The sequence below is a fragment of the Pongo pygmaeus genome, chromosome 20 (assembly GCF_028885625.2).
Source record: "Pongo pygmaeus isolate AG05252 chromosome 20, NHGRI_mPonPyg2-v2.0_pri, whole genome shotgun sequence".
Taxonomy (NCBI): Eukaryota; Metazoa; Chordata; class Mammalia; order Primates; family Hominidae; genus Pongo; species Pongo pygmaeus.
In genome coordinates, this window is record NC_072393.2 from 6696290 (window position 1) to 6718686 (window position 22397).

The window sequence follows — 22397 nt, forward strand, 5'->3', positions numbered from 1 at the left end:
CTGATGGCCCAGTGATGGCGCTGCCAGGTAACATGTCCCTCTGCCTGACCCCCACCCTGGGCACTGGGAGCCCCTTGAGGGCTGGGAGCAGGCGGGTCTTTGTGACCGCTCCGTCCCAGCGCCTGGCTTTGGGCCCTGCATGCAGCGGTTACTGAATGAATATTTATTGAATATGCAAAGCCACGGACCCTGTGCCCGCGCCCCCGCCACACACAGCGAAAACAGGTTTCTACATTGTAAACACAACCTCCGTGTAGACCCCAACCCCCAAAAAGGCAAGACACCGGCGTAGCCAAACAGTTTGGTCATTATTGTACACATAGCTGGGAGGGAGGGGTGGTCCCCGGGTAAGGACAGAGCTGCCCAATATTTGGGGGGAGGAAGGGACTCTTCTTCTAAATGGACTTGTCCGGGAACCGGGGTCCCGGGGAGCTGGGCGCCTGGTCCACATGGACCCCCTCCACCTCCCCACATACGCTGTGGAAGAAGGGCAGGAGTGAGAAATGCTGGGGGAGGAGGACCCTTTGGTCTGAGATGTGGAGGTGATCATAACAGTTCCCGCCCGCTGGCTGTTTTGTTGACTTTGGAGAGGCCTTCCCGGAACCCAGAGTCCGTCATTCTGGGGGCAGACAGCAAGGAGGCGTCCAGCGTTGCAGGGCAGCAGGCCCCACCCACTCTACCCGTAACCACTCAGGCCCCGCCCCACCCCCCCAACCACAGCAGCCCTGGCCTTGCCCACTCTACCCCAGACTCACCCAGGCCGCACCCACCTCACTCCCACAGCAGCGCAGGCCCTACCCTTCTACCCCAACCACCTAGGCCCCGCCCCCAGCAGCCCTGGCCCCACCCGCTCTACCCGTAACCACTCAGGCCCCGCCCACCTTACCCCCACAGCAGCCCAGGCCCCACCCGTTCTACCCGAACTACCTAGGCCCCGCCCACCCCCGCCCCCAGAGCAGCCCTGGGTGTCTCCCTAGCGGCTGTAACCCCACCCCTAGCTCAGCCTGGCCTTAGGTATTCCACAGCTGTCCAGTACCCACCTGCACAGGTGCCCTGGCTGCCCCCCATCTCCCCTCCATCCCTCCTCAACAGCAGGCTCTGCCCTAACACTGCCCCCAGGGCTGCTACAGTCCCTCCCCCCGCCCACCCTGCCCTTAGAGCTGCCCACCCCCTACTCCACCCCCAGAGCCGCCGGCCCTGCCCATGGTGCCCCGCTCACACTTGCTCCATCTGAACATCCTCCTCGTCCTCCTGGGGCAGCTGCAGGTACGGGTTGTTCCCTGTGGGCTGGAACTTGTAGCCCGTGAGCACGAAGAAGGCTAGGGTGGAGCCCTCCACCAAGAGCTGGTGGACAGGGCAGAGTGGGGGCGTCAGGTGCACCCCCACCCCCACCGTGGTTGCCCTCCCAACCCACCTGGGCCTCGGGCTCACCTGGTACAGCCACTGCCACTGAAAGGGCACAGCCACCTGCAGCAGGATGGCGATGATGCGGGTGAAGTAGATGTAGCAGATGACCTGCAGGGGCGCGAGCAGGCGTGGGGCCAGGACTGTAAGGGCACGGGCAGGCATGGGGCTGGACTGCAGGACTGCAGGACTGCGGGCTGGAGAGCATGGATGGGGGCCTCGGGATGGGGCAGCAGCTGAGGGGCTGGGGTGGGCGTGCAGCAGGCCGGTAATCTCCCCAAACCCGCTGTGAGTGAGGTGGGCTCTTACCATGACATAGTAATGCCGGAACAGCTTCAGCTTGGCCAGGTTCACCGCCACTGAGGGTGGACACAGAGGGCGGTCAGGGGAGACTGAGGGTGGGAGGGAGCGGAGGGGCCGGGGGCTGGGAGAGGCGACAAACAGAACATCTGAGGGAGTGTCCAAGGAACAGAAAGTCTGGAGGGGACATTAGGTGGGGCAGAAAGGCCGAAGGGGGATATCAGAGAGGAGGGAAGGGCCACCCAACAGGGCAGAGAGGCCAGATAGAGGCATTTGGGGGAAAGAGAGGCCAGACTGGGGTGTCCAGGGAGGCAGAGGCCTGGGGGCTGGGCAGAGAGGCCAGGAGGGGCATCCAAGGGGCAGAAAGAAGGGCCCGGGGGCAGGAAGGCGGCCATGAGCAGAGGGCCTGCAGGCATAGGGCCTCACCCTTCCCATCTGTGCCAGACGCGTCCTGGAGATGCCGGATGGACCTGGGACAAGTGGAGGACACAGGGTGTGGTCAGCGCAGACATCGCCCATGTGCACAGGGCAGAACCTCAGCCCGGGGGCAGGGTCCTCACCAGACTACAGGGAACAGGATGGCGCCGCAGCAGATGAGGTCCACCAGGAACAAAATCTCCTTCCACAGCACGTAGTCGCTGGCGCCCTCCTCGCGGGACTCGATGACGATGTAGGCCACGTTGGCCAGGACCTGCGCAGGCGGCGGGGGTGGGTGGGCACTGCCTGGCATGCTCCCCTCTGCCCCCACCACCCTGTGCAGCCCTCCCCGCCCTGCTCCGGAGGCTGCTCCATCCGCACCTGCATGGGGATCACGATCCCAAAGACCTTCTTCTCCTTATCCGACAGGACGTACTTGATGAAGGCCCAGCCTGAGCCGATCAGGGCGATGGTGATGAAGAGGAGGGCGCCCTTCAGCCTGAAGGAGCAGGGGAGGGCGTGATGATGAGGTGGGGGGCCCACCCTCCCCTGCCCGCCTCCCCCCAGCTGCCCAGCAGAGTGGGGGACACTCACAGGTGTGCGATGTAGTACATGATGGCAAGGCCTTCGATGGGGTGGCCCTGGCTGTTGATGAAGTAGTAGTTGATCTGGGGGTGGACGGACAGACGGACAGTGAGGCGCACAGAGGGGTGGGAGGCTGGTGGTGCTGGTGGGGAATTAGGAACACGGACCGTCACCAGCAGATGGGTGGTCAGAAAGTTGAATAATGAGGACGGTGGGTGGGACTCAAAACTGGTAATTGGGGCTGAAAAAATGGAGGGAACAGTCACAGCTGGAGGGGTGAATGGTTGGACAATCAGAGACGGACAGTCACAGCTGAACCAAGGGACAGTGGTGGACAGAGCTGCCCCGCAGGACTGGCGGACAGAGGGGACGGGCGGCTGGCCACACTGGTAAAATGGGTGGACACGTGGACAGCTGGCGGATGGCCCTCCCACAAGCCCAGGGTCTGCAGAGATTTGGGGGATGGCCCGAATGGTCTCTTCCTTTCAGCCCACCCCCCGCTGCTCCCCAGTCCAAGGCTCTCACGCTGTGGAAGAGGAGAGAGATGCTCTTGGTGAAGGCCAAGCCCGCCATGAGCCAGTGGATCTTGAACACGCTGTACCTGGTGGGAGGGTCAGGGAGACGGGGGTGAGGGGCAGCAGCAGGACATAGGGATGGGGGTCTGGTGAAGGGACGTGGGGGACCCCCAGGGGCAGGGGCATTACGTGTTCCTGCAGAGGATGGACACCCAGAAGATGCCGGCGGCCAGGAAGCAGGCGGACATGACCATGTAGAGCTTGAAAAGGGGCATCTCCGCCGCCGACAGGAAGCCATCGGGGTTCTTCTCCCGGATCATCACCTGCGGAGGGGACAGTGGTGGGCGGCGGCGGCAGGGGCACAGCCCGACTGCTGGCCTGGGAGAGCAGCGAGTGGGGGTCTCCAGCTCTCTCACTTTCTACTAGGCCACTCATCCACTCTGAGCCTCAGTTGGCCCCATCTCTCAAATGGGTATGACAGCTCCCACTTCGCACCCGGGAGGGCTGGGAGAAGCTAAGCGGGGCGAGGTGCTCCGGGCCAGCAGTGGCCTGCAGGGGGCGCTCCCTGGCTCTGCTGCCCTCCCCTCTGCTCACTGTGATGTCGAATGGATGCTCCTTTCCCGGCACTGAATTGTTGCAGTTGTGGAAGTTCAGGCTGTACTGGCCTTCTTCTGCCTGAGAGCCGATCACCACATGGAACTGGGCGGGGGGAAGAGAGGAGGGCTCAGCCTGGGGGACCCGTGGTCTGGGGCGACAATCAGCTTGGGGGTCCCGTGGTCTGGGGTGACGGTAGGGCTGCAGGAGGGCTCAGCTTGCGGGTCCTGTGCTCTGGGGCAACGGTAGGGCTGCAGGAGGGCTCAGCTTGGAGGTCCCGTGCTCTGGGGTGATGGTAGGGCCACAGGAAGGTTCAGCTTGGGGGTCCCGTGCTCTGGGGTGACGGTAGGGCCGCAGGCGCTGCAAACACTCACACTGAAGTTGTAGGAGTTGTTGAGGTGGCTCAGGCCCAACACCAGGTCCTTGTCCTTCCCGCTAGGACCCTGAAGGGACAGAGCCCCTCCATCAGCTGGTTCTGGGTCCCTGCAGGGCCCTGGGGTGTGCGTCTTCCCTCCTGCCCCGCCTCCCCGAAACCTGAATCACTGCGGGTGTTGACTTGGGCTTGCTGGCTGCAGAGGTCCCTCCTGTAGAGACAGGGCAGTGATTTTAAGAGATGGATGGATAGAGGGACAGTGGGAAAATGGGATGGGGGGGTGCAAAGGGCCGACCTGCCCATCCACCCGTCTGCACAGCCAGCCTGACTCACCGCCATCCACCTTGCGGGGGACTGTGGCCTGTGGCTTCGGGAGCCCTGGTTTGGAGGGTGCTTCCGGGAGGAGCCCGGGAAAGATAAACAACGTCTTCTGCTCTCCATACTTCCGCACCTGGACCCTGGGGTGAGGGTGGGGTGGGGCATGAGGCTGGGGGGCTGAACCTGGCTCAGGCACCTGCAAAGGACTCAGTAGCCTCTGGGACCCTCTGCGTGTCCTCCCTGAGGGGCGGGGTCCAGCTGAGTCAGTTATCACTGAGTTTCAGCCTCTGGTTCCCACCGGTCAAGGCGGCTGCCACCTTCCTATGCTGCCTGCATCAGCAATTATTTGTCAGTCCCCATGACATCAATCTACTCTTTTTCTCTTTTCTTTAGAGACAGGGTCTTGTTCTGTCGCCCAAGCTGGAGCGCTGTGGTGCAATCACAGCTCACTGCAGCCTCAAATTCCTGGGATCAGGCAATCCTCCCACCTCAGCCTCCGGAGTAGACGGGACCACAGGCGCACACCACCATGCTTGGCTAATTTTTAAATTTTCTATAGAGACAGGGGTCTCCCTATGTTGCCCAGGCTGGTCTCGAACTTCTGGCTTCAAGTGATCCTCCTGGCTCAGCCAGCCTCCCAAAGCACTGGAATTAATGGCATGAGCCACCATGGCCAGCCCTACTTTTTTTATTATTATTATTATTATTATTATTATTATTATTATTATTTTGAGACAGGCTGTTGATCTGTCATCCAGGCTGGAGTGCAGCAGTGCAAACTTGGCTCACTGCAACCTCCACCTCCCCAGCTCAGGAGATCCTCTCACCTCAGCTTCTAGAGTAGCTGGGACTACAGGCGTGCACCACCATGCCTGGCTAATTCCTGTACATTTTTTGCTTTTTTAGTAAAGACAAGGTTTTGCCGTGTTGCCCAGGCTGGTCTACAATTCCTGGGCCCAAGCAATTGGGCCCCCAATTTGCCTTGGCCTCCCAAAGTACTGGGATTACAGGCATAAGCCACTGCCTGCCCCTAAGTATATTATTTAAAAACAAAACATTTTACCTACAGAAAAGCAACATGGTTTTGTCAGACCCTGGCCCCAGAATCCCACTTCCTGGGACTCAGTTTTCTTGTCTGAAGAGCGGAGATGATCACGGGATAAGGAATGGATGAGTTAATGTGTTAAAGCTCCGGGACACCGGAAGCACCCAACATGTGCGAATAATTGTTATTCATTCTCACAACAACCCTCTGTATCCGGGTCTTCTGCCCTGAGACACCAACACCTGCTGAGTCCCTCTCTCCTTCCTTCCAACAATCAGAAGACTTGAAAGCAAAACTAAAAAGTAAGTGGCTTTCTCTCTCTGCTTCTCATCCCATCTGATCAGCCCAGGTGCCTGTGGGCATCACACCAGGGAAACACAGATGAAGGATGTGAGCGAGCCCCCGGTCCCCAACTCACTGCAGATCCTTGGTGTTGATGAGGAACAGGACCAGGAAACTGCTACTGTTTTTCTGGAGAGGGCAGTCCTGGAAATCCCGGGTCTGGGGGGTGAGCAGGAGGGAGTCTTGGTTACTCCTCTCCTGGTCCAGCTCCACCCTGCCTCCCTCCCTGTCCACCCACGGGATCTTCCTGCTCCTGCCTCTGACAAAGAACAGGGGCCCTTGGGTTACAGGTGCAGAGGACAGACCCTACCCCCTCCCTCCAGCCCCTTCTCCCATGTTCCCCATTCCCTCCACTCACTGAATAGGTGCGAACTCTGCCAGATCGAACCCGGCTGAGACTGAACCCCACCTGGTGGGTGGAAAAAAAAAGGGGGAGGGTGTGAGGGACAGTAGAGACCTCCCAGCTATCCCTTTCAGTAGCAATAGAAACCTAACCTCACATTTACTGAACACCTAACATGTGCTAGATCCCACACGCTCTTTTTCTTTTTTAGAGTTGGGGTGGTGGGTGGACCTCATTCTGTTTCTCAAGCTGGAATACAGTGGCAGGATCATAGCTCACTACAGCCTCGAACTCCCGGGTTCAAACGATCCTCTCACCTCAGCCTCCCGACTGGCTGGGACTACAGGCACACCTCACCATGCCCGGCTAATTTAAAAAACTTTTTGTAGAGGCGGGGGTTCTCACTATGTTGCCCAGGCTGGTCTTGAACTCCTGGCCTCAGGCAATCCTCCCACCTTGGCCTCCCAAAGTGCTAGGACTACAAAGCCTGAGCCACCGCGCCCCGCCTGTCCCCCGAGTCTTAAGAAAAGTCCCTAGCACATCCTGTGTAAGACATCATTACTCCCAGTTACAGATGACGAAACAGGCTCCGAGATCACAGGACTTGTACAAGATCACATGGGTAGCGGCAGAACTGGGAACCCAGAACCGCGGGATTGCACCCTGCTCTCCTCCAGCAAACTCCTCAAGGTCCCTCACCAGCAGGGACTTCTCTTCTGCCTCCCGGAGGCCCAGCCGCAGGAGGCTCAACTCCACCTCCAGGGAGCCATTGGTGTAGAAACCGAAGCTGTTCAGCTGGATGTCCGCTCGCTTCTCCCCCTGCCGGAGACCAAGGAGGCAGAGGCAGTTCAGACCTCTTTCCGCCTGCCCAGCCCCAGGGGTCTGGCACGAGGACCTCCAGAAGGGCCTCCTGGTACCCCTCTATTTAGGACAGGCCCAGAGGATGACAAGAGAAAGTTGAGAGGGACTTCCTCCCTGCAGGGAAAGGGTGGCCCTGCGTTCTCCGACCTCTGTTCTGAGAGCCCAGGAACTGAGATCCTGGGGCACCTGGAAGTCTCCCCACTGGGGTGAGCACCACCCGGAGAACAGTTATTCACCTCGGCGTGCCTGGCCTTCACCTTCCCGAAGAACTTTTAGATTCCAGTTGAGCTCCCAGCAACATTTCAACGGAACCCCCCAAATCCCATTAAGTGCCCAGAGGACCCCACTCTATAGCCCCCCAGGACCCCGCTGTGCGGCTCCAGGGTCTCTAACGCCCCAAAAGTGATTCCAAGAATTTAAAGGACTAAGACCCAGTGGGGGGGGAGGGGGTGTAGTACCCAAGAGATGGAGCCCCGCCCCCGAAGGGAGGGGGCCGACCCCAGCGAGGCGGGCCCGGCAACTCCATCCGGAGGACCGAAGGGGATCCCGGGACGAGACCACTCCGGGCCCGGAAACGGGGGGCGCCGGACCACTCCACCGCGTCGGGGGCGGGGGAGGGCGGACGAGACCACTCCAAGCCAGGGGGCTTCTCCGAGACAAAGTTGAGCCCCCGACCCCAGAGCCTCGCGCGGCGGGCCTCACCGTCAGCGCCAGCCGGTGGATGCGCCCGGAGCAGCCACCCAACAGCAGCAGCAGAAGTAGCCGCTGCCCCCACTCCGCGGGGCTCCCGCGACCGAGCCCCCTCCTCTCGCTCACTGCCATCTCTGGAGCCACCGCCTCCCCGACTCCGCCTCTGGCGCCCAAGCCCGCCCACCGATGAGCCAATCGCCGCACGGTGGGGCCCGGCGCTTCGGGGTTTCCAGTCCGCCAACCAATCAGCAATTGCTCTCCGCAAGCCCGCCTGCTTACGTCACCCGATGGACAGCACCGATTCCGAATGGGAGTGCCGATAACGCTTAACCCCCAGCTCACTCTCACCAATCGCTATAAAGATTGTCCGGATGTGATTTTAATGAGCAGTTTATCTAACCAATTGTCATGGATCTGATATAGGGCCCTTAAAGCGGAATTTCTCCGCCCACTCTTAACGGTCCGGGACTACATTACCCAGAATGCAGCGGGAGCAGACAAGGGCCACAAAGCATTAGCTAAACTACATTTCCCAGTATCCCCAAGGACGGACTTCCTCTTCTTGCCCCAGGGATGTGGCTCCCAGCCAGAGCTCAGGCTTTTGGTAAACACACCCATCTGTTCAGGCCTGACCTGTTTTCCTAATCTTCCTGGTCCACAGAGAGGCCTAAAGCTGGCCTCAGGTTAAAGTTTGACCTTAGGATGACCTATGACCCCAGGCTGAGACCCCAGCCTTAGGCTAAGCCTTTTATTCCAGAGTGAGGCAATTGGAGCCCCACCCCCAGATTCCAGGCTAGACCGGACTCCGGGCTGAACTCTGACCCCAGGTGAACTCCGTCTCTGCAAGTTGAGTCCTAACTTCAGCCTGAAACTCTAACACCCCCTTGTCCCCCACACCACACACTGAGGCTTAATCTCTGGTTTAGGCCACCAATCTGGACTAGACCTGACTCCAGATTGGACCTGACCCCTTATCGGGTTGCTAATCCTTCTGGTTAAGCCTCTGGCCTCAGTTTGAGACCCTATCCCCACGGTGGTGCTGAGCTGGGCTGAACCCCAATTCCAGTTTGAGTCTCTGAGCAGAGGTGAACTCAGAACTTAGGCTGAGCCCCATTTGAGACGAGCCACTGAACTCACTGGGTTCAATTGCCCAACTGCAATCAGACATTTTCTAGCTCAGAAGCCACCAGCAGGTGGGGCCAGGTCTCAGCAGAGACATCAGTCCCAGTGTGGGCTCCCGAAGCTCTCCTCCTGGGCTCAGCCGTATCTCTCTGTTCTGGGAGCCTGGGTTCTCTGTGTAAGGGGAAGTATCCCCAAGGGCCCCCCTGCAAGACGCCCCGCCTTGTCTAAGGCTGCAGAGAAAGCGCCAAAGGCCGGAGAGAGTGGGAGTGGGAATCCCCAGTGCCTCTTCTCCTCTCATCCCAGCACCTCAAAGGGATTTACAAGGTGTGAACAGACTTTTATGGGAGAGGTGACAGACTTCTCTTCTCCAGGGCCCAGATGGCCCAGATGTCTGGGGGAGGGGCGGAGTCGGAATCTCAGGGGCAGTACTGAGAATGAAACCAGGTTAAACTGGAAAATGGGCAGATGCAGGCGCGAACTGGAAGGCAGCTGGGGAAGGGCCTGGGCCTGGCGCCCCAAGGACAGCCTGTCCTCAGTTTCCCAGCGGAGACTCTGGGGGAGGGAAGGCAGGATGCGGTGCGGGAGCTAATGGACCCGGCCTTGGCGGAGGCGCGTCCTGGGTTGGATCGAAGCCCTCTCATCCGCCCTGTGGCCGGAGGGACCAGACCATTAGTGGGACGAACCTAGACGCCTGGAGCCGGGCCGGCTCGCAAGAACGGGGTGACCTCAGGTTGCCCCTGCAATGGGGTTGAGGAAGGACTTCTTGAGTTTGGGGTTTTAGTGTCTTGGCCCTTTAAGGAATAATTGCGGGGAAAGGGGAAGAGGAGATAGGAAGAACCATTTGGAGCAGGGAAGGAAGATGAGAGGACGAGAGGGACCCCGGGGATTTGGAAAAAATGGGTGGGGGTTCTTTAAGGGGTCAGTCCAGCGGCGTCGAGTGGCAACTTTGCTTTAAAAGGGGGCGGAGCGTCCGTTGGGCCCCGCCTTCGAAGCGCAGGGTTTGGGCTCCGAGCGGGTGGGGGCGTGGCAGAGCGTGCAGCGGGGCGTGGAAGAGTCTGGGGTGGGCGGGGCCGGGCGGGGTGGGGCGGGGCCAGGCGCACCGCCCTCGGCTGAGTCTCCCCGGGGAGGGCGGAGGGCGGCGGGCGGCGGGGACCGGGTGCGGTGGTGGCTGCGGCGGCTGCGGCAGCGGGAGCAGCATGGATTGGGGCACTGAGCTGTGGGTAAGTCCAATCGGCCCGCCTCTAAGTTCCCCTTTGCTGGGGTCCAGGCACCCCCCTTTTGTCCCCAGTGTATCTTAGAGGGGGCTCCGCGCCTTTCCCTTCCACCGACCCCTGGGTCCCCGCCCTCCACCCTCCGCCCTCTTTCGAAGTTTATCTGGGAGTCTCAGCACGCTCAGGGGCGAAGGGCGACTTTGCCGGACCGGCGTGGGGAAACTGAGGCACGGGGTTGCGAATGAGGCGGGCAGAAGGAATCCTGGGGCCAGGCCTGGGCGGCTGAGAGAGGTCACCTATTTTGGGCGCCCTGGCCGGGCAGGCGGCTTATCTTACCGCCCCTGGGTCCCTGCCCGTCGTCCGCCTGTCCGGCTGGGAGGGGGGAGGGGACCCTCTGGTCATCCTCATCCCCACCCACGTGGGACCTAGAAGTCCTGACCGCCCTTTCCCTCGCCTTTAATCAACACCTAGGGGCTGGGGACGCTTATGGAGGGGAAGGGGGATGCTAAGCTCGGCCTGATCCCCCTCCCTGGCTTCCCCCTGCTCACCCCAGGCCCAGGGCGGGACCGCCCCCTAACCTCAGCCCTGGAAGCCCCAGAAATTTCCCCCTATCCTAGCCGGACCTCTGACCGACCCCTCCCCTTCCTGGGGGCGGTGGAATCCCTGAGTTCTTAGTGCAGCGGGGGTAACTAGACTGCCACCCCCTCCTCCAACTCTGCGATTTCTTTTGGATGTGTAGTGGGGTCAGTGGGGTAAATTGAGTCACCCATCGGGGGATCCCTGGAAGCAGGGAGATTCAGGGTACCTGGTGCCTGCCCCCTGGCCACTCAGGGGCCCCCAATCTGCCAGAAACCCTGTCCCTCTGGCCTTGACTCACGCCGGGCCGGCCGGATTTTCCGGAATCCGGGGGGATTAGGGGAGCCCGAGCTGGGGGAGTGGCCCTGTCCCCTTCCACGCCCCTCTTGGCGGTCCTATGTCGGAGACCTCCATCTACCGGCCGGGATGGCTGGGGCCTGGGCGCTGTTCTCCGGCCCTTCCCGGGAAGGGGAGGGGGTTCCCGCCAGCTTCCTGCCTCCCCCCGCGCCACGCCGGGGCGGCGCCGGGAAGCCACTCCTTCTAGGAGCGCAGAGCCTTGGCGCTCCCTGGGAGTCTGGTCGGCGGGCTGTGGGGTCCCAAAATCGTGACCCCAGCCCCTCTCCCCTCCTCCCCCACCATCTCCCATGTCAGGATCAGTTCGAGGTGCTCGAGCGCCACACGCAGTGGGGGCTGGACCTGTTGGACAGATATGTAAAGTTCGTGAAAGAACGCACCGAAGTGGAACAGGCTTACGCCAAACAACTGCGGTGAGACCCCGGGGTGGACGCTACGGAGGACGCGCCTGGGGCGACGGGGAGCGGTGGGAGGGCTGCGGGCTCAGCCCTCCTACCTCTGTCTCCCCTTAGGAGCCTGGTGAAAAAATATCTGCCCAAGAGACCTGCCAAGGATGATCCTGAGTCCAAGTAAGGTTGGAGAGGGGCTGCAGGGCTAGATTTGTGGGGAAAGGCGGTGCATGGGTCTCACTTCCCCTCCCTCAGCTGGGACACCCCACCGCTCCTCTCACTTCCCCTTCTAGAGATGAGAGCATGGATGCAAGATGCGGGATTATCTGGTTTGGAATCCTGAGTCCACTACTATGTAGATGAATTGACTTGGGCTTGTGACTCAGGTTTTCTGCCACTATTTTCCTTAACGGTTACATACAGAGGGCCCAGCAGTTACAAAACCAGTAACTTTGGGCAGATGACTTAAAGTTGTGCGCCTCTGTTTTCCTCACCTGTGAAATGGAATGACGACGATTCCTCCAGCTTTGTAGGGCTTTCATGAACACGAGCTGAGTTAATGTGTTAAAACAGTGTGCAGTCCATGTTAAACGCCGTAAGGAGCATTTGACTTTGAGTCCCCAATTCCAAAATCCAAAAAAGCCCTGGAAATCAAGTTGTTTTGGTCACTTGTTTGGCGGCAATCTCTGACCTGAACTTTTTGTTAATTGTAGTTGTTTTTTTTTTTTTTTGACAGAGTTTCACTCTGTTGCCCAGCCCAGGCTGGAGTGCAATGGCGCCATCTCAGCTCACTGCAACTTCCGCCTCCCAGGTTCAAGCGATTCTCCTGCCTCAGCCTCCCTAGTAGCTGGGATTACAGTCACCTGCCACCATGCCCAGCTAATTTTTATATTTTTAGTAGAGACAGGGTTTCACCATGTTAGCCAGGCTGGTAATTGTAGTTTTGACTTTTATCCCAGTTAGTGTGAATGTTAACACCTCTCATTGTAAAATAAAATAAAAAAATAGGGTTGGGCGCAGTGGCTCACACCTGTAATCCCAGCACATTGGGAGGGTGAGCCAGTGGATCACTTGAGGTCAGGAGTTCGAGAGCAGCCTGGCCAACATGGTGTAAACCTTGTCTCTTCTAAAAATACAAAAATTAGCCAGGCCTTGTGGTGCGTGCCTGTAATCCCAGCTACTCAGGAGGCTAAAGCATGAGAATCGCTTGAACCCGGGAGGCGGAGGTTGCAGTGAGCCAAGATCGCACCACTGCACTCCAGCCTGGGCGACAGAGTGAGACTCTGTCTCCAAAAAAAAATAGATACGGTGTTTGATTACAAAATGATGTCCCCAACCCCACTGAGATGATGCATAAAAGATGGTATAAGCCTTGTACACCATCTTTAAAAACTGGAAAATTCTGTGTTCCAATATACATTCGAGGTCCAATGCAGTGGCTCACACCTGTACTCCCAGCACTTCGGGAGGCCGAGGCGGGAAGATGCAGAGTTTGGGGGGATTGGAGTTTGAGACTTCATCTGGGAAAAAAAAAAAAAAATTAGCCAGGTGTGATGGCATGTGCCTGTGGTCCCAGCTATTAGGGAGCCTGAGGTGGGAGGATCACTTGAGCCCAGGAGTTTGAGGCTGCAGTGAGACGCGATCATGCCGCTGCACTGCAGCCTGGGTGACAGCAAGACCCTGTCTCAAAAAAAAAAAAAAAAAAAAAAATTCTACTCAAGGGTTGGGGTTAAGGAATATGGACCAGAATTTGTCATTGCTTCAAGGATTACATTCTTGGGGCTTAACCCTTTTCCACCTGGAGGTGCGTCCTGGGGCATCAGCCTGCTCAGGTGGGGGGCCTGACTCCCTGTTCCCCGATTCTCATCCAACCCCAGATTCAGCCAGCAACAGTCCTTCGTACAGATTCTCCAGGAGGTGAATGACTTTGCAGGCCAGCGGGAGCTGGTGGCCGAGAACCTCAGTGTCCGTGTATGTCTTGAGCTGACCAAGTACTCACAAGAGATGAAACAGGAGAGGAAGATGGTGAGGAGCCCCCCCGATTCAGGTTTTGCAAAGGGCTTCTGCTGGAACCCTGGTGAACCTTATCACTCTTCTTTCTGTAGCACTTCCAAGAAGGGCGACGGGCCCAGCAGCAGCTGGAAAACGGCTTCAAACAGCTGGAGAATGTGAGTTTGCAGAGGTGGCAGTGACTGTAGCCCGGAGGCACGGGGGCAGGGTTGTGGATCCCGGAGTCAGGGAGCTGCCCTCTTTGACAGACCTGGACCTTCCCTCCCCCATAGGCTTCCAGTACGCCCTTGTCCCCTACTTACTGGATGACATCCCAATAATCCCCGAAACCTTGGTTTCCCACCCTGCTGTCTTTGGGATGGTGGCTCCCTCACTCTGGTTCTGTCCCCTACACAGAGTAAGCGTAAATTTGAGCGGGACTGCCGGGAGGCAGAGAAGGCAGCCCAGACTGCTGAACGGCTAGACCAGGATATCAACGCCACCAAGGCTGATGTGGAGAAGGTGTGTGTTGGAGGGCGGGGTCTGGGACAAGCTTGGGGGGGGGTCCGAGTGGGACGTGACCAGAACCTGGCAGTACCTTCCACCTCTGCATTCCTCAGGCCAAGCAGCAAGCCCACCTTCGGAGTCATATGGCTGAAGAAAGCAAAAACGAATATGCAGCTCAACTGCAGCGCTTCAACCGAGACCAAGCCCACTTCTATTTTTCACAGATGCCGCAGATATTCGATGTGAGTGCTCCCAGTTCTCAGACCTACCTTCCCGAAAGCCTCCAAATGTTAGCCAACTCTTATACATTCATCAAAACCCCAGCTGCAATGTCCCAGTCCCTAGATTGAAAGGGAATCAGAAACCTATAGTAACAGTGAGCTGTGCTTTTAGTCAGCTGTTCTTCCTGCTGGGCATGCTTTTACTTGTTTGTTTATTTACTTCTATAGAGAGATGGGGCCTGGCTCTGTCACCCTGGCAGGAGTGCAGTGGCGTAATCACAGCTCACTGCAGCCTGGAACCCCTGTGCTCAAGCGACCTTTCTTTCCTTTTGAAATTCCTACTTATTCTTCTAAACTCCACCTCTAACAACCCCTCTGAAAGGTCTCGAATTTCCCCTCTCCTGTTTCAATCTAGCGCTCCACTCTCTGTCCCATCCCTGGCCCTGGGAGTATCAGGGCTGGTTCTGCTTTTTCTTCAAATCCCTGCTCCCTTGTCTCCTCCTTTGAGAAGCCTTTGCTGACCCCCTAGGCAGGTGTCCCCCTCTGAGATCCCCCTGGCCCTGTCTCTTCCCCAACCACACTGGGCTGGAGTCTCTCTTCCCGACTCTGTCTTCCCCTCCAGACTGGCTTGGGGCTGGGGCCAGCGTGGAGCGCGATCATATTTGCAGAGTGAATCACTGTGCTTCTAGTGCCTCTGTTAGCACCCCTGAGCCACTCTTGTCCCCATCCTTACAGAAGCTCCAAGACATGGATGAACGCAGGGCCACCCGCCTGGGTGCCGGGTATGGGCTCCTGTCGGAGGCTGAGCTGGAGGTGGTGCCCATCATAGCCAAGTGCTTGGAGGGCATGAAGGTGGCTGCAAATGCTGTGGATCCCAAGAACGTGGGTGCCTGGTCTGGGTCCACTGGGCTATGGGAAGGGCAGAGGGAGGTCCCCATAGGCTAGGCACTTGACTACTCATCCACCGTCCCCCTCCCCCAGGACTCCCAAGTCCTTATAGAGCTGCACAAGTCAGGTTTTGCCCGCCCGGGCGACGTGGAATTCGAGGACTTCAGCCAGCCCATGAACCGTGCACCCTCGGACAGCAGTCTGGGCACCCCCTCGGATGGACGGCCTGAACTCCGAGGCCCGGGCCGCAGCCGCACCAAGCGCTGGCCTTTTGGCAAGAAGAACAAGGTGGGGGCCGGGACCCTTGGGATGGTGGGGGAGAAGGACAGTGAAGTGGGGACAGTGGGGCCCCTATTGAGTCAGCCCCAGCCGCCTGAACACCGAGTCCCGGGCAGGAATTTTCCTCTTGGCTGCCAGCCTGGGCTGGAGGGAAGGAAGGTGGGCGGGCCGATTGGCCTGGGAGTCCCCCGAGGCGAAGGCGGGGGCAGGGTGGGGAGGTCTGTGGCGTTTGTCTGCTGCTTCTCGGGATGCTGGGAGAAAACCTGCTGGTGGAATTCAGGGCTGGCCTGAGGGCTGGTGACACCATCCCTGGGGACTCCCCGAGTTTCTCTCTCCATCCTGCTGATGGGACTCTGGGAGCCGCCCTGCACGTCCTGTTTTCTTGGGTTTTTGGATTTTAATATACCTTAGCACCTTTGGTTTATACCTTTGATTTATACTTTGGGTCCCTCTTGACTTACACTCTCATACCTCTCCTTGACTTACACCTGTGATCCCTGAGCTTAAACCTCTGATGCCCCTAACCCCTCTCATTTTCCTGCCTTCCATTCCCTCTCAGCTTGTGGTTTTATTTTTGTTTATTTATTTTTGTCCTCTGTGGCCTCATACCTGTCTGAGACCTTGATTCCTGCATGCGTCTTCTAGACTGTCAGCCCAGAAAGCTAAGTGGACAGAGAGACACGGGCCTCCCTGCCTCCTGGGCCCATGCTTGCTCCCGGACATAACATTCCAGAGACCTAGGAGATACCGGGGGAGTGAGCGTTCTGGCTTTCGGGCTTACAGTTCAACATCCTCCCCGCCACCTTCCAGATTTTTTTGTGTCGCTTCTGCATGTGTTTTCTCTGTGTGGTTGTGCATCTTGAGTTGTGGTTTTCTTACCGTTTTTTTCTTTCTCCATTTTGTTTTTCCTTTTTTCTTTTTTGCGTCCATCCGTCCATCCGTGCGTCCATCCCTCCGTCCATTCGTCCTCATTCTCTACATCTTCCTATGCCCCCCCACCCCTTCAACCTATCCCCCTCCCCGGCCCCTGCCGGTAGCCTCGCCCCCCACCCCTCTCCCCCCTGGGGGGCCCCGTAACCTCGGCATTGCCTAACGGACCCCCGTCCCCCCGCTCCGGCCGTGACCCCTTGGCCATACTGAGCGAGATCAGTAAGTCGGTCAAACCGAGGCTAGCATCCTTCCGCAGCCTTCGAGGCAGCCGTGGGGTAAGTGAGGCCTCGGGGCAGGAGGAGGTGGTGGCCCTAGCCTGCCCAGCGGCGGGTGGCGGGACCCTGGGCTCGCTTCCTCCCGCTGGCTGGGCCCCTCTTCCCTGGTTGCCCAACCCAGACCTGCTTTGCTCTGTGCATGGCCTCGCTGCCAAGAACCATGGCTGGGGAAGGGAGTGAAATATCTCAGAAGGGTGCAGAGTCTGGCAGCCTAGACCCCTTGATCCCAAATTCAGCCCTCTACCCACCTTGCAGACAGTGGTGACCGAGGATTTTAGCCACTTGCCCCCAGAGCAGCAGCGAAAGCGGCTTCAACAGCAGTTGGAAGAACGCAGTCGTGAACTTCAGAAGGAGGTTGACCAGAGGTAAGGTGGTGGGGTAAGGGAGGACAGGCAAGGAACATGATAAAATAGTAAATGAATTTCATTTATTTGTTTATTATTTTATTTTATTTCTTTTATTACATTTTATTTTGTGACAGGGTCTTACTCTGTCACCCAGACTGGAGTGCAGTGCCGTGATCTTAGCTCACTGCAATCTCCACATCCCAGGTTCAAGCGATTCTTGTGCCTCAGCCTGCCGATTAGCTAGGACCACAGGCACACACCAGCTAATTTTTAAATTTTTAATAGAGGCGGGGTTTCCCCATCTTGACCAGGCTGTCTTGAACTCCTGGCCTCAGTTGATCTGCCTGCCTCAGCCTCCCATAGTGCTGGGATTATAGGCATGAGCCACTGCCCTGGTCTGTAAATGAATGACATTTAAATGGTACTCAAAGATCTCCCCAGTAATCCCACGGCCCCGACGGTTTTACAGGTGATTCCTACCACACTTAGACAGTTACTTCTTGGCCAGGTGCAGTGGCTCATGCCTGCAATCCCAGCATTTTGGGAGGGTGAGGCAGGAGGATCACCTGAGCCTAGGAGTTTGAGACCTGCCTGGGCAACAGAGTGAGACCCCATTTCTAGCAAAAATAAAAAAATTAACTGGGTATGGTGGTTTGTGTCTGTAGTCCCAGCCACTTGGGAGGCTGAGGTGGGAGGATGGCTTAAGCCTGGGAAATTGAGACTGCAGTGAGCTGTGACTGCACACTTGCACTTCAGCCTGGGTGTCAGAGTGAGACCCTGTCTCAAAAAGAAAAAAAGAAACAGTTACTTCTTGTCTTATACAAGTCATTCCAGCAAACAGAAAAAGAGTGAAAGCTGTCAACCTCTTTAGGCTGAAGAATCCTGATTCCCAAATCAGTGGCCAAGAATTCAATAAGATAAAATTGAGGGCTCATTTTACCTTATTTATGATCATAGAGGCAAAATCCTAGCCAAGCAAATCCAGTGTTTAAAAAATAATACATCACTTTGGGAGGCCAAGGAGGGCAGATCACGTGAGGTCAGAAGTTCGAGACCAGCCTGACCAACATGGTGAAACCCCGTCTCTACTAAAAATACAAAAACTGGCTGGGCATTGTGGCACGCACCTGTAATTCCAGCTACTCGGGAGGCTGAGGCAGGAGAATCGCTTGAACCTGGGAGGCGGAGGTTGCAGTGAGTCAAGATTGCACCACTGCGCTCCAACGTGGGCAACACAGCAAGTCTCTACCTCAAATAATAATAATAATAATAATAACGATAATAATAATAATACATTAGCCAAGCACAGTGGCTCATGCCTATAAGCCCAGCACTTTGGAAGGCTGGGTAGAAGGATCGCTTGAGCCTAGAAATTCAAGGCCAGCCTGGGCAACATGGTAAAACCCCATCTCTTAAAAGAAGAAGAAGAAGAAACACCCAAATAAATTTTTTTAAAAACTAAAAAAAAAAAAAATCCACCATTGGTTGGGTTTTATCCCAATAATGCAAAGATAGTTCAATATCAAAAAATGTGTCCACCTAGTTCGCCACAGTAATTGGCTAAAAGAAAAAAAAGCAGCATATGGTTATCTATTTAATAGCTCCAACACTTAAAATATTGACAATAAAAAAATCTGGCAGATTTAAAAAAAAAATCTTTACTCACTCTTTCCAAGCAACAAAATCCTCTTCCCAGTCCTGTTACATAATAGGAATGATGTTTGCCACTTGCAAACAGGCAGCCAAATTATATTTTGCCATTTGCATGTAACGTCTTGGACAGAATGGCTTTTATCGGTGTAAAGTTCCATTCAGAACTCTCTATTTCCTGAGTCTCTATGGTGGAGGGGTTAAGGGTGCATGTTCTAGAGTCACGACAAACTGGACTTGATTTCCAGCTTCATCTCAGGTGTTGGGCAGCTTGTTTTACCTTTTAATTCCTCAGTTTCTTCATCTGTAACGTGGATCAGGTATTAGAACTGGAATGAAGTTGGCCGGGTGCAGTGGTTTACGCCTGTAATCCAAGCACTTTGAGAGGCCGAGGCAGGCAGATGGCTTGAGGCCAGGAGTTTGAGACCAGCTTGGCCAACGTATGGAAATCCTGTCTCTACTAAAAATATAAAAATTAGCCAGGCATGGTGGCGTGTGCCTGTAGTCCCAGCTACTCCAGAGGCTGAGGCACAAGAATCACTTGACCGCGGGAGGCACAGGTTGCTGTGAGCCGAGATTGCGCCACTGCACTCCAGCCTGGGCGACAGAGTGAGACTGTATCTCAGAAAAAGATAAAAAATAACTGGAAGGAAGTTGAGCTCAGATCTGGTCTTTTCCAAAGGTCCGTTATAGTCATGACTACCTGTATATACAGACACAGAGGAAACAGGGATGAGAAACTAATGATAATGGTAACAGTATTTATTAGTCACTTACTGTATTCTAGGTACTATTTGAAACAGTATACATGGATTTATTCGAATTTTCAAGTTTTCCTGAGAGATTGTATGCAGACTTAAGATCCTGTCTTGTTTAGTGTTATATTTATCTTTATTTATTTTTTCCCCAGCCCCCCCCTTTTTTTTTATTTTTTAAAAATTATTTTGATTTTTTACTAGAGACAAAGTCTCATACCGTTGCCCAGGCTGGTCTTGAACTCCTGGCCTCAAGTGATCCTTCCACCTCAGCCTCCCAAAATAATGCTGGGATTACAGATGTGAGCCACCACGGCCAGCCCAGTGTTATATTTCTGATGCTTGGAGTAGGACCTGTATGCCGTAGATACTCAATATGTATATGAGTAATAGTGAGGACTTACTAGGTATCAGGCATTGTATTAATCCTCACAGTGACCCACATGAGATATTAGGATCATTATCTCCATTTCCAAAATAAGCAAACAGCAGTGGGGGTTCAATGATTTAAGCCAAGCTCACACAATTAGGAAATATTCAAACTGAGATTTGAACCCAGGCAGTCGGGCACTAGTATTTGCATCCTTAACCATTGTCCTGCCTTGCTATTTGCTCCTTGATGCAAAACCCCTGTTTTTTGCTTGTTAAATCACATGGAGCCCGGTGCTGTGGCTCATGCCTCTAATCCCAGCACTTTTGGAGGCTGAGGCAGGAGGATCCCTTGAACTCAGAAGTTTGAGACCAGCCTGGGCAACATAGCCAGACCCCATCTCTACTAAAAATTTTTGAAAAATCAGGCAAGTGTGGTGATGCGGGTCTATAGTCCCAGTTACTCAGGAGGCTGAGGCAGGAGTATCGCTTGAGCCCGGGAGGTTAAGGTTGCAGTGAGCCATGATTGCACCACCGCACACCAGCCTGGGGAAAGAGTCAGAGCGAGACCCTGACTCAAACAAAACAAAACAACAGCAACAAAAAAACTCACACAGAACTATGTTTTCCTGTCTATCCTGTCTCCCTTGTCATAGGGAAGCCCTAAAGAAAATGAAGGATGTCTATGAGAAGACACCCCAGATGGGGGACCCCGCCAGCTTGGAGCCCCAGATCACTGAAACCCTGAGCAACATTGAACGGCTGAAATTGGAAGTACAGAAGTATGAGGTCAGGAAAGACCCTGGGGAGGGGCGGGAGCCAGCGGGCCTGGCTGAGTCACTGCTGGGTGGGGTGGGGGCTCGGGGACAGGCGAGGTGTTCGGAGCGGGGGTCTCCAGCTGTTTTCCATCACAGCCTTGGCTGTGCGTGGGTGATCTCAGGGAACCTCTGGGTCCAGAGCGGGCTGACCCCGGAGCTCTGCCCTGGAACGATTTTCCTGTCCCCTCCTCCCAGGCGTGGCTGGCAGAAGCTGAAAGTCGAGTCCTTAGCAACCGGGGAGACAGCCTGAGCCGGCACGCCCGGCCTCCCGACCCCCCCACTAGCGCCCCGCCAGACAGCAGCAGCAACAGCGCATCACAGGACACCAAGGAGAGGTGAGGGGTGATGCCAGAGTGGGTCTGTTCCCAGGGTCCCAGGAGGGCCTGTCTTTATCTGCCGAATTCTCCCCAAACAGCTCTGAAGAGCCTCCCTCAGAAGAGAGCCAGGACACCCCCATTTACACGGAGTTTGATGAGGATTTCGAGGAGGAACCCACATCCCCCATAGGTCACTGTGTGGCCATTTACCACTTTGAAGGTGAGAACGGCCAGAGTGGGCTTGGCGGGGGATGGGCGGCAGTGTCTCTGGCTAGGTTCAGTTTAAATTCGCCTAAAGCAGGTCCGGGCGGGTGGCTCAGGCTTGTGATCCCAGCACTTTGGGAGGCTGAGGCAGGCAGATCACTTGAGGTCAAGAATTCCATACCAGCCTGGCGAACACGGTGAAACCCCATCTCTACTGAAAATACAAAAATTAGCCAGGTGTGGTGGCGCACGCCTGTGATCCCAGCTACTCAGGAGGCTGAGGCAGGAGAATCCCTTGAACCTGGGAGGCGGAGGTTGCAGGGAGCCGAGATCGCGCCACTGCACTCCAGCCTGGGCGACAGAGCGAGACTCTGTCTCAAAAATAAAAAATAAAAATAATAAATTTGCCTAAAGGAGATCTGGGCCCATCCCCACCCCCATCACAGGGTCCAGCGAGGGCACCATCTCTATGGCCGAGGGTGAAGACCTCAGTCTTATGGAAGAAGACAAAGGGGACGGCTGGACCCGGGTCAGGCGGAAAGAGGGAGGCGAGGGCTACGTGCCCACCTCCTACCTCCGAGTCACGCTCAATTGAACCCTGCCAGAGACGGGAAGAGGGGGGCTGTCGGCTGCTGCTTCTGGGCCACGGGGGGCCCCAGGACCTATGCACTTTATTTCTGACCCCGTGGCTTCGGCTGAGACCTGTGTAACCTGCTGCCCCCTCCACCCCCAACCCAGTCCCACCTGTCACTCCGGACGGACCCGCTGTGCCTTCTACATCGTTCCACCATTGATGTACATACTCATGTTTTACATCTTTTCTTCCTGCCGCTCGGCTCCGGCCATTTTGTTTTATACAAAAATGGAAAAAAAAAAAAAAGAAATTATATAAAGTTCCTGGAGTCGGTGTCTGATTAGAGGATTTAAATACTGGGACTGGAAGTATGTAACACCACGTTTCTTACAGGCCACACAGGGAAGGGGGAAGGGGAGGTGATCTTGGGCACACCTTGGGTCAACCCTGCCCCTTTCTGGAAGTTGGCCTATGTCATTGTCAGTGGGTGTCTGCTTGTGACTCAGGTAGGGAGAAGGATACCAAGTTTCTTTTTTTTTTTTTTCTTTTTGAGACAGTCTCACCCAGTTGCCCAGGCTGGAGTGCAGTGGCGTGCGTGATCTCAGCTCACTGCAGACTCCATCTCCCGAGTTCAAGCAATTCTGCCTCAGCCCCCCAAGTAGCTGGGATTACAGGCACACACCATCATGCCCAGCTAATTTTTTGTATTTTTTGTAGAGACAGGGTTTTGCCATGTTGGCCAGGCTGGTCTCGAACTCCTGACCTCAAGTGATCCATCTGCCTCGGCCTCCTAAAGTGCTGGGATTATGGGCGTGAGCCACCGCGCCTGGCCAGG

At 56.1% G+C, this 22397-nt stretch overlaps 2 protein-coding genes across 7 annotated transcripts; one reads left to right on the forward strand and one right to left on the reverse strand.

Moving 5' to 3' along the window:
- Positions 1-200: 200 nt before the first annotated feature.
- Positions 201-7975, reverse strand: GPR108 (G protein-coupled receptor 108). Of its 4 annotated transcripts, none has more exons than XM_054461797.2 (18): positions 7800-7975; positions 6936-7055; positions 6252-6302; positions 5970-6052; positions 4522-4646; positions 4350-4399; positions 4190-4258; positions 3816-3920; positions 3411-3544; positions 3232-3307; positions 2716-2789; positions 2503-2620; positions 2265-2395; positions 2131-2174; positions 1714-1763; positions 1432-1515; positions 1220-1344; positions 290-619 (listed from the first exon to the last, which is right to left on the reverse strand). In XM_054461797.2, exons 1-18 carry the CDS (start codon positions 7917-7919, stop codon positions 547-549), a joined length of 1632 nt encoding a protein of 543 aa, XP_054317772.2. In that variant the 5' UTR covers positions 7920-7975; the 3' UTR covers positions 290-546. The 4 variants fall into 4 exon arrangements, 3 of the variants coding, with proteins under 3 accessions (XP_054317775.2, XP_054317772.2, XP_054317773.2); XM_054461798.2 differs by lacking the exon at positions 7800-7975 and adding an exon at positions 7556-7643; XR_008495625.2 differs by having other exon boundaries at positions 480-619; positions 1432-1601; positions 7800-7970.
- A 2023-nt stretch (positions 7976-9998) lies between these two features.
- Positions 9999-21881, forward strand: TRIP10 (thyroid hormone receptor interactor 10). Of its 3 annotated transcripts, XM_054461802.2 has the most exons (15): positions 9999-10129; positions 11348-11463; positions 11563-11619; positions 13317-13464; positions 13545-13607; positions 13846-13950; positions 14049-14177; positions 14892-15038; positions 15138-15332; positions 16361-16528; positions 16784-16893; positions 20306-20438; positions 20663-20802; positions 20883-21004; positions 21435-21881. In XM_054461802.2, exons 1-15 carry the CDS (start codon positions 10106-10108, stop codon positions 21581-21583), a joined length of 1806 nt encoding a protein of 601 aa, XP_054317777.1. In that variant the 5' UTR covers positions 9999-10105; the 3' UTR covers positions 21584-21881. The 3 variants fall into 3 exon arrangements, with proteins under 3 accessions (XP_054317777.1, XP_054317779.1, XP_054317778.1); XM_054461804.2 differs by lacking the exon at positions 16361-16528 and having other exon boundaries at positions 21406-21881; XM_054461803.2 differs by lacking the exon at positions 16361-16528.
- Positions 21882-22397: the final 516 nt, after the last annotated feature.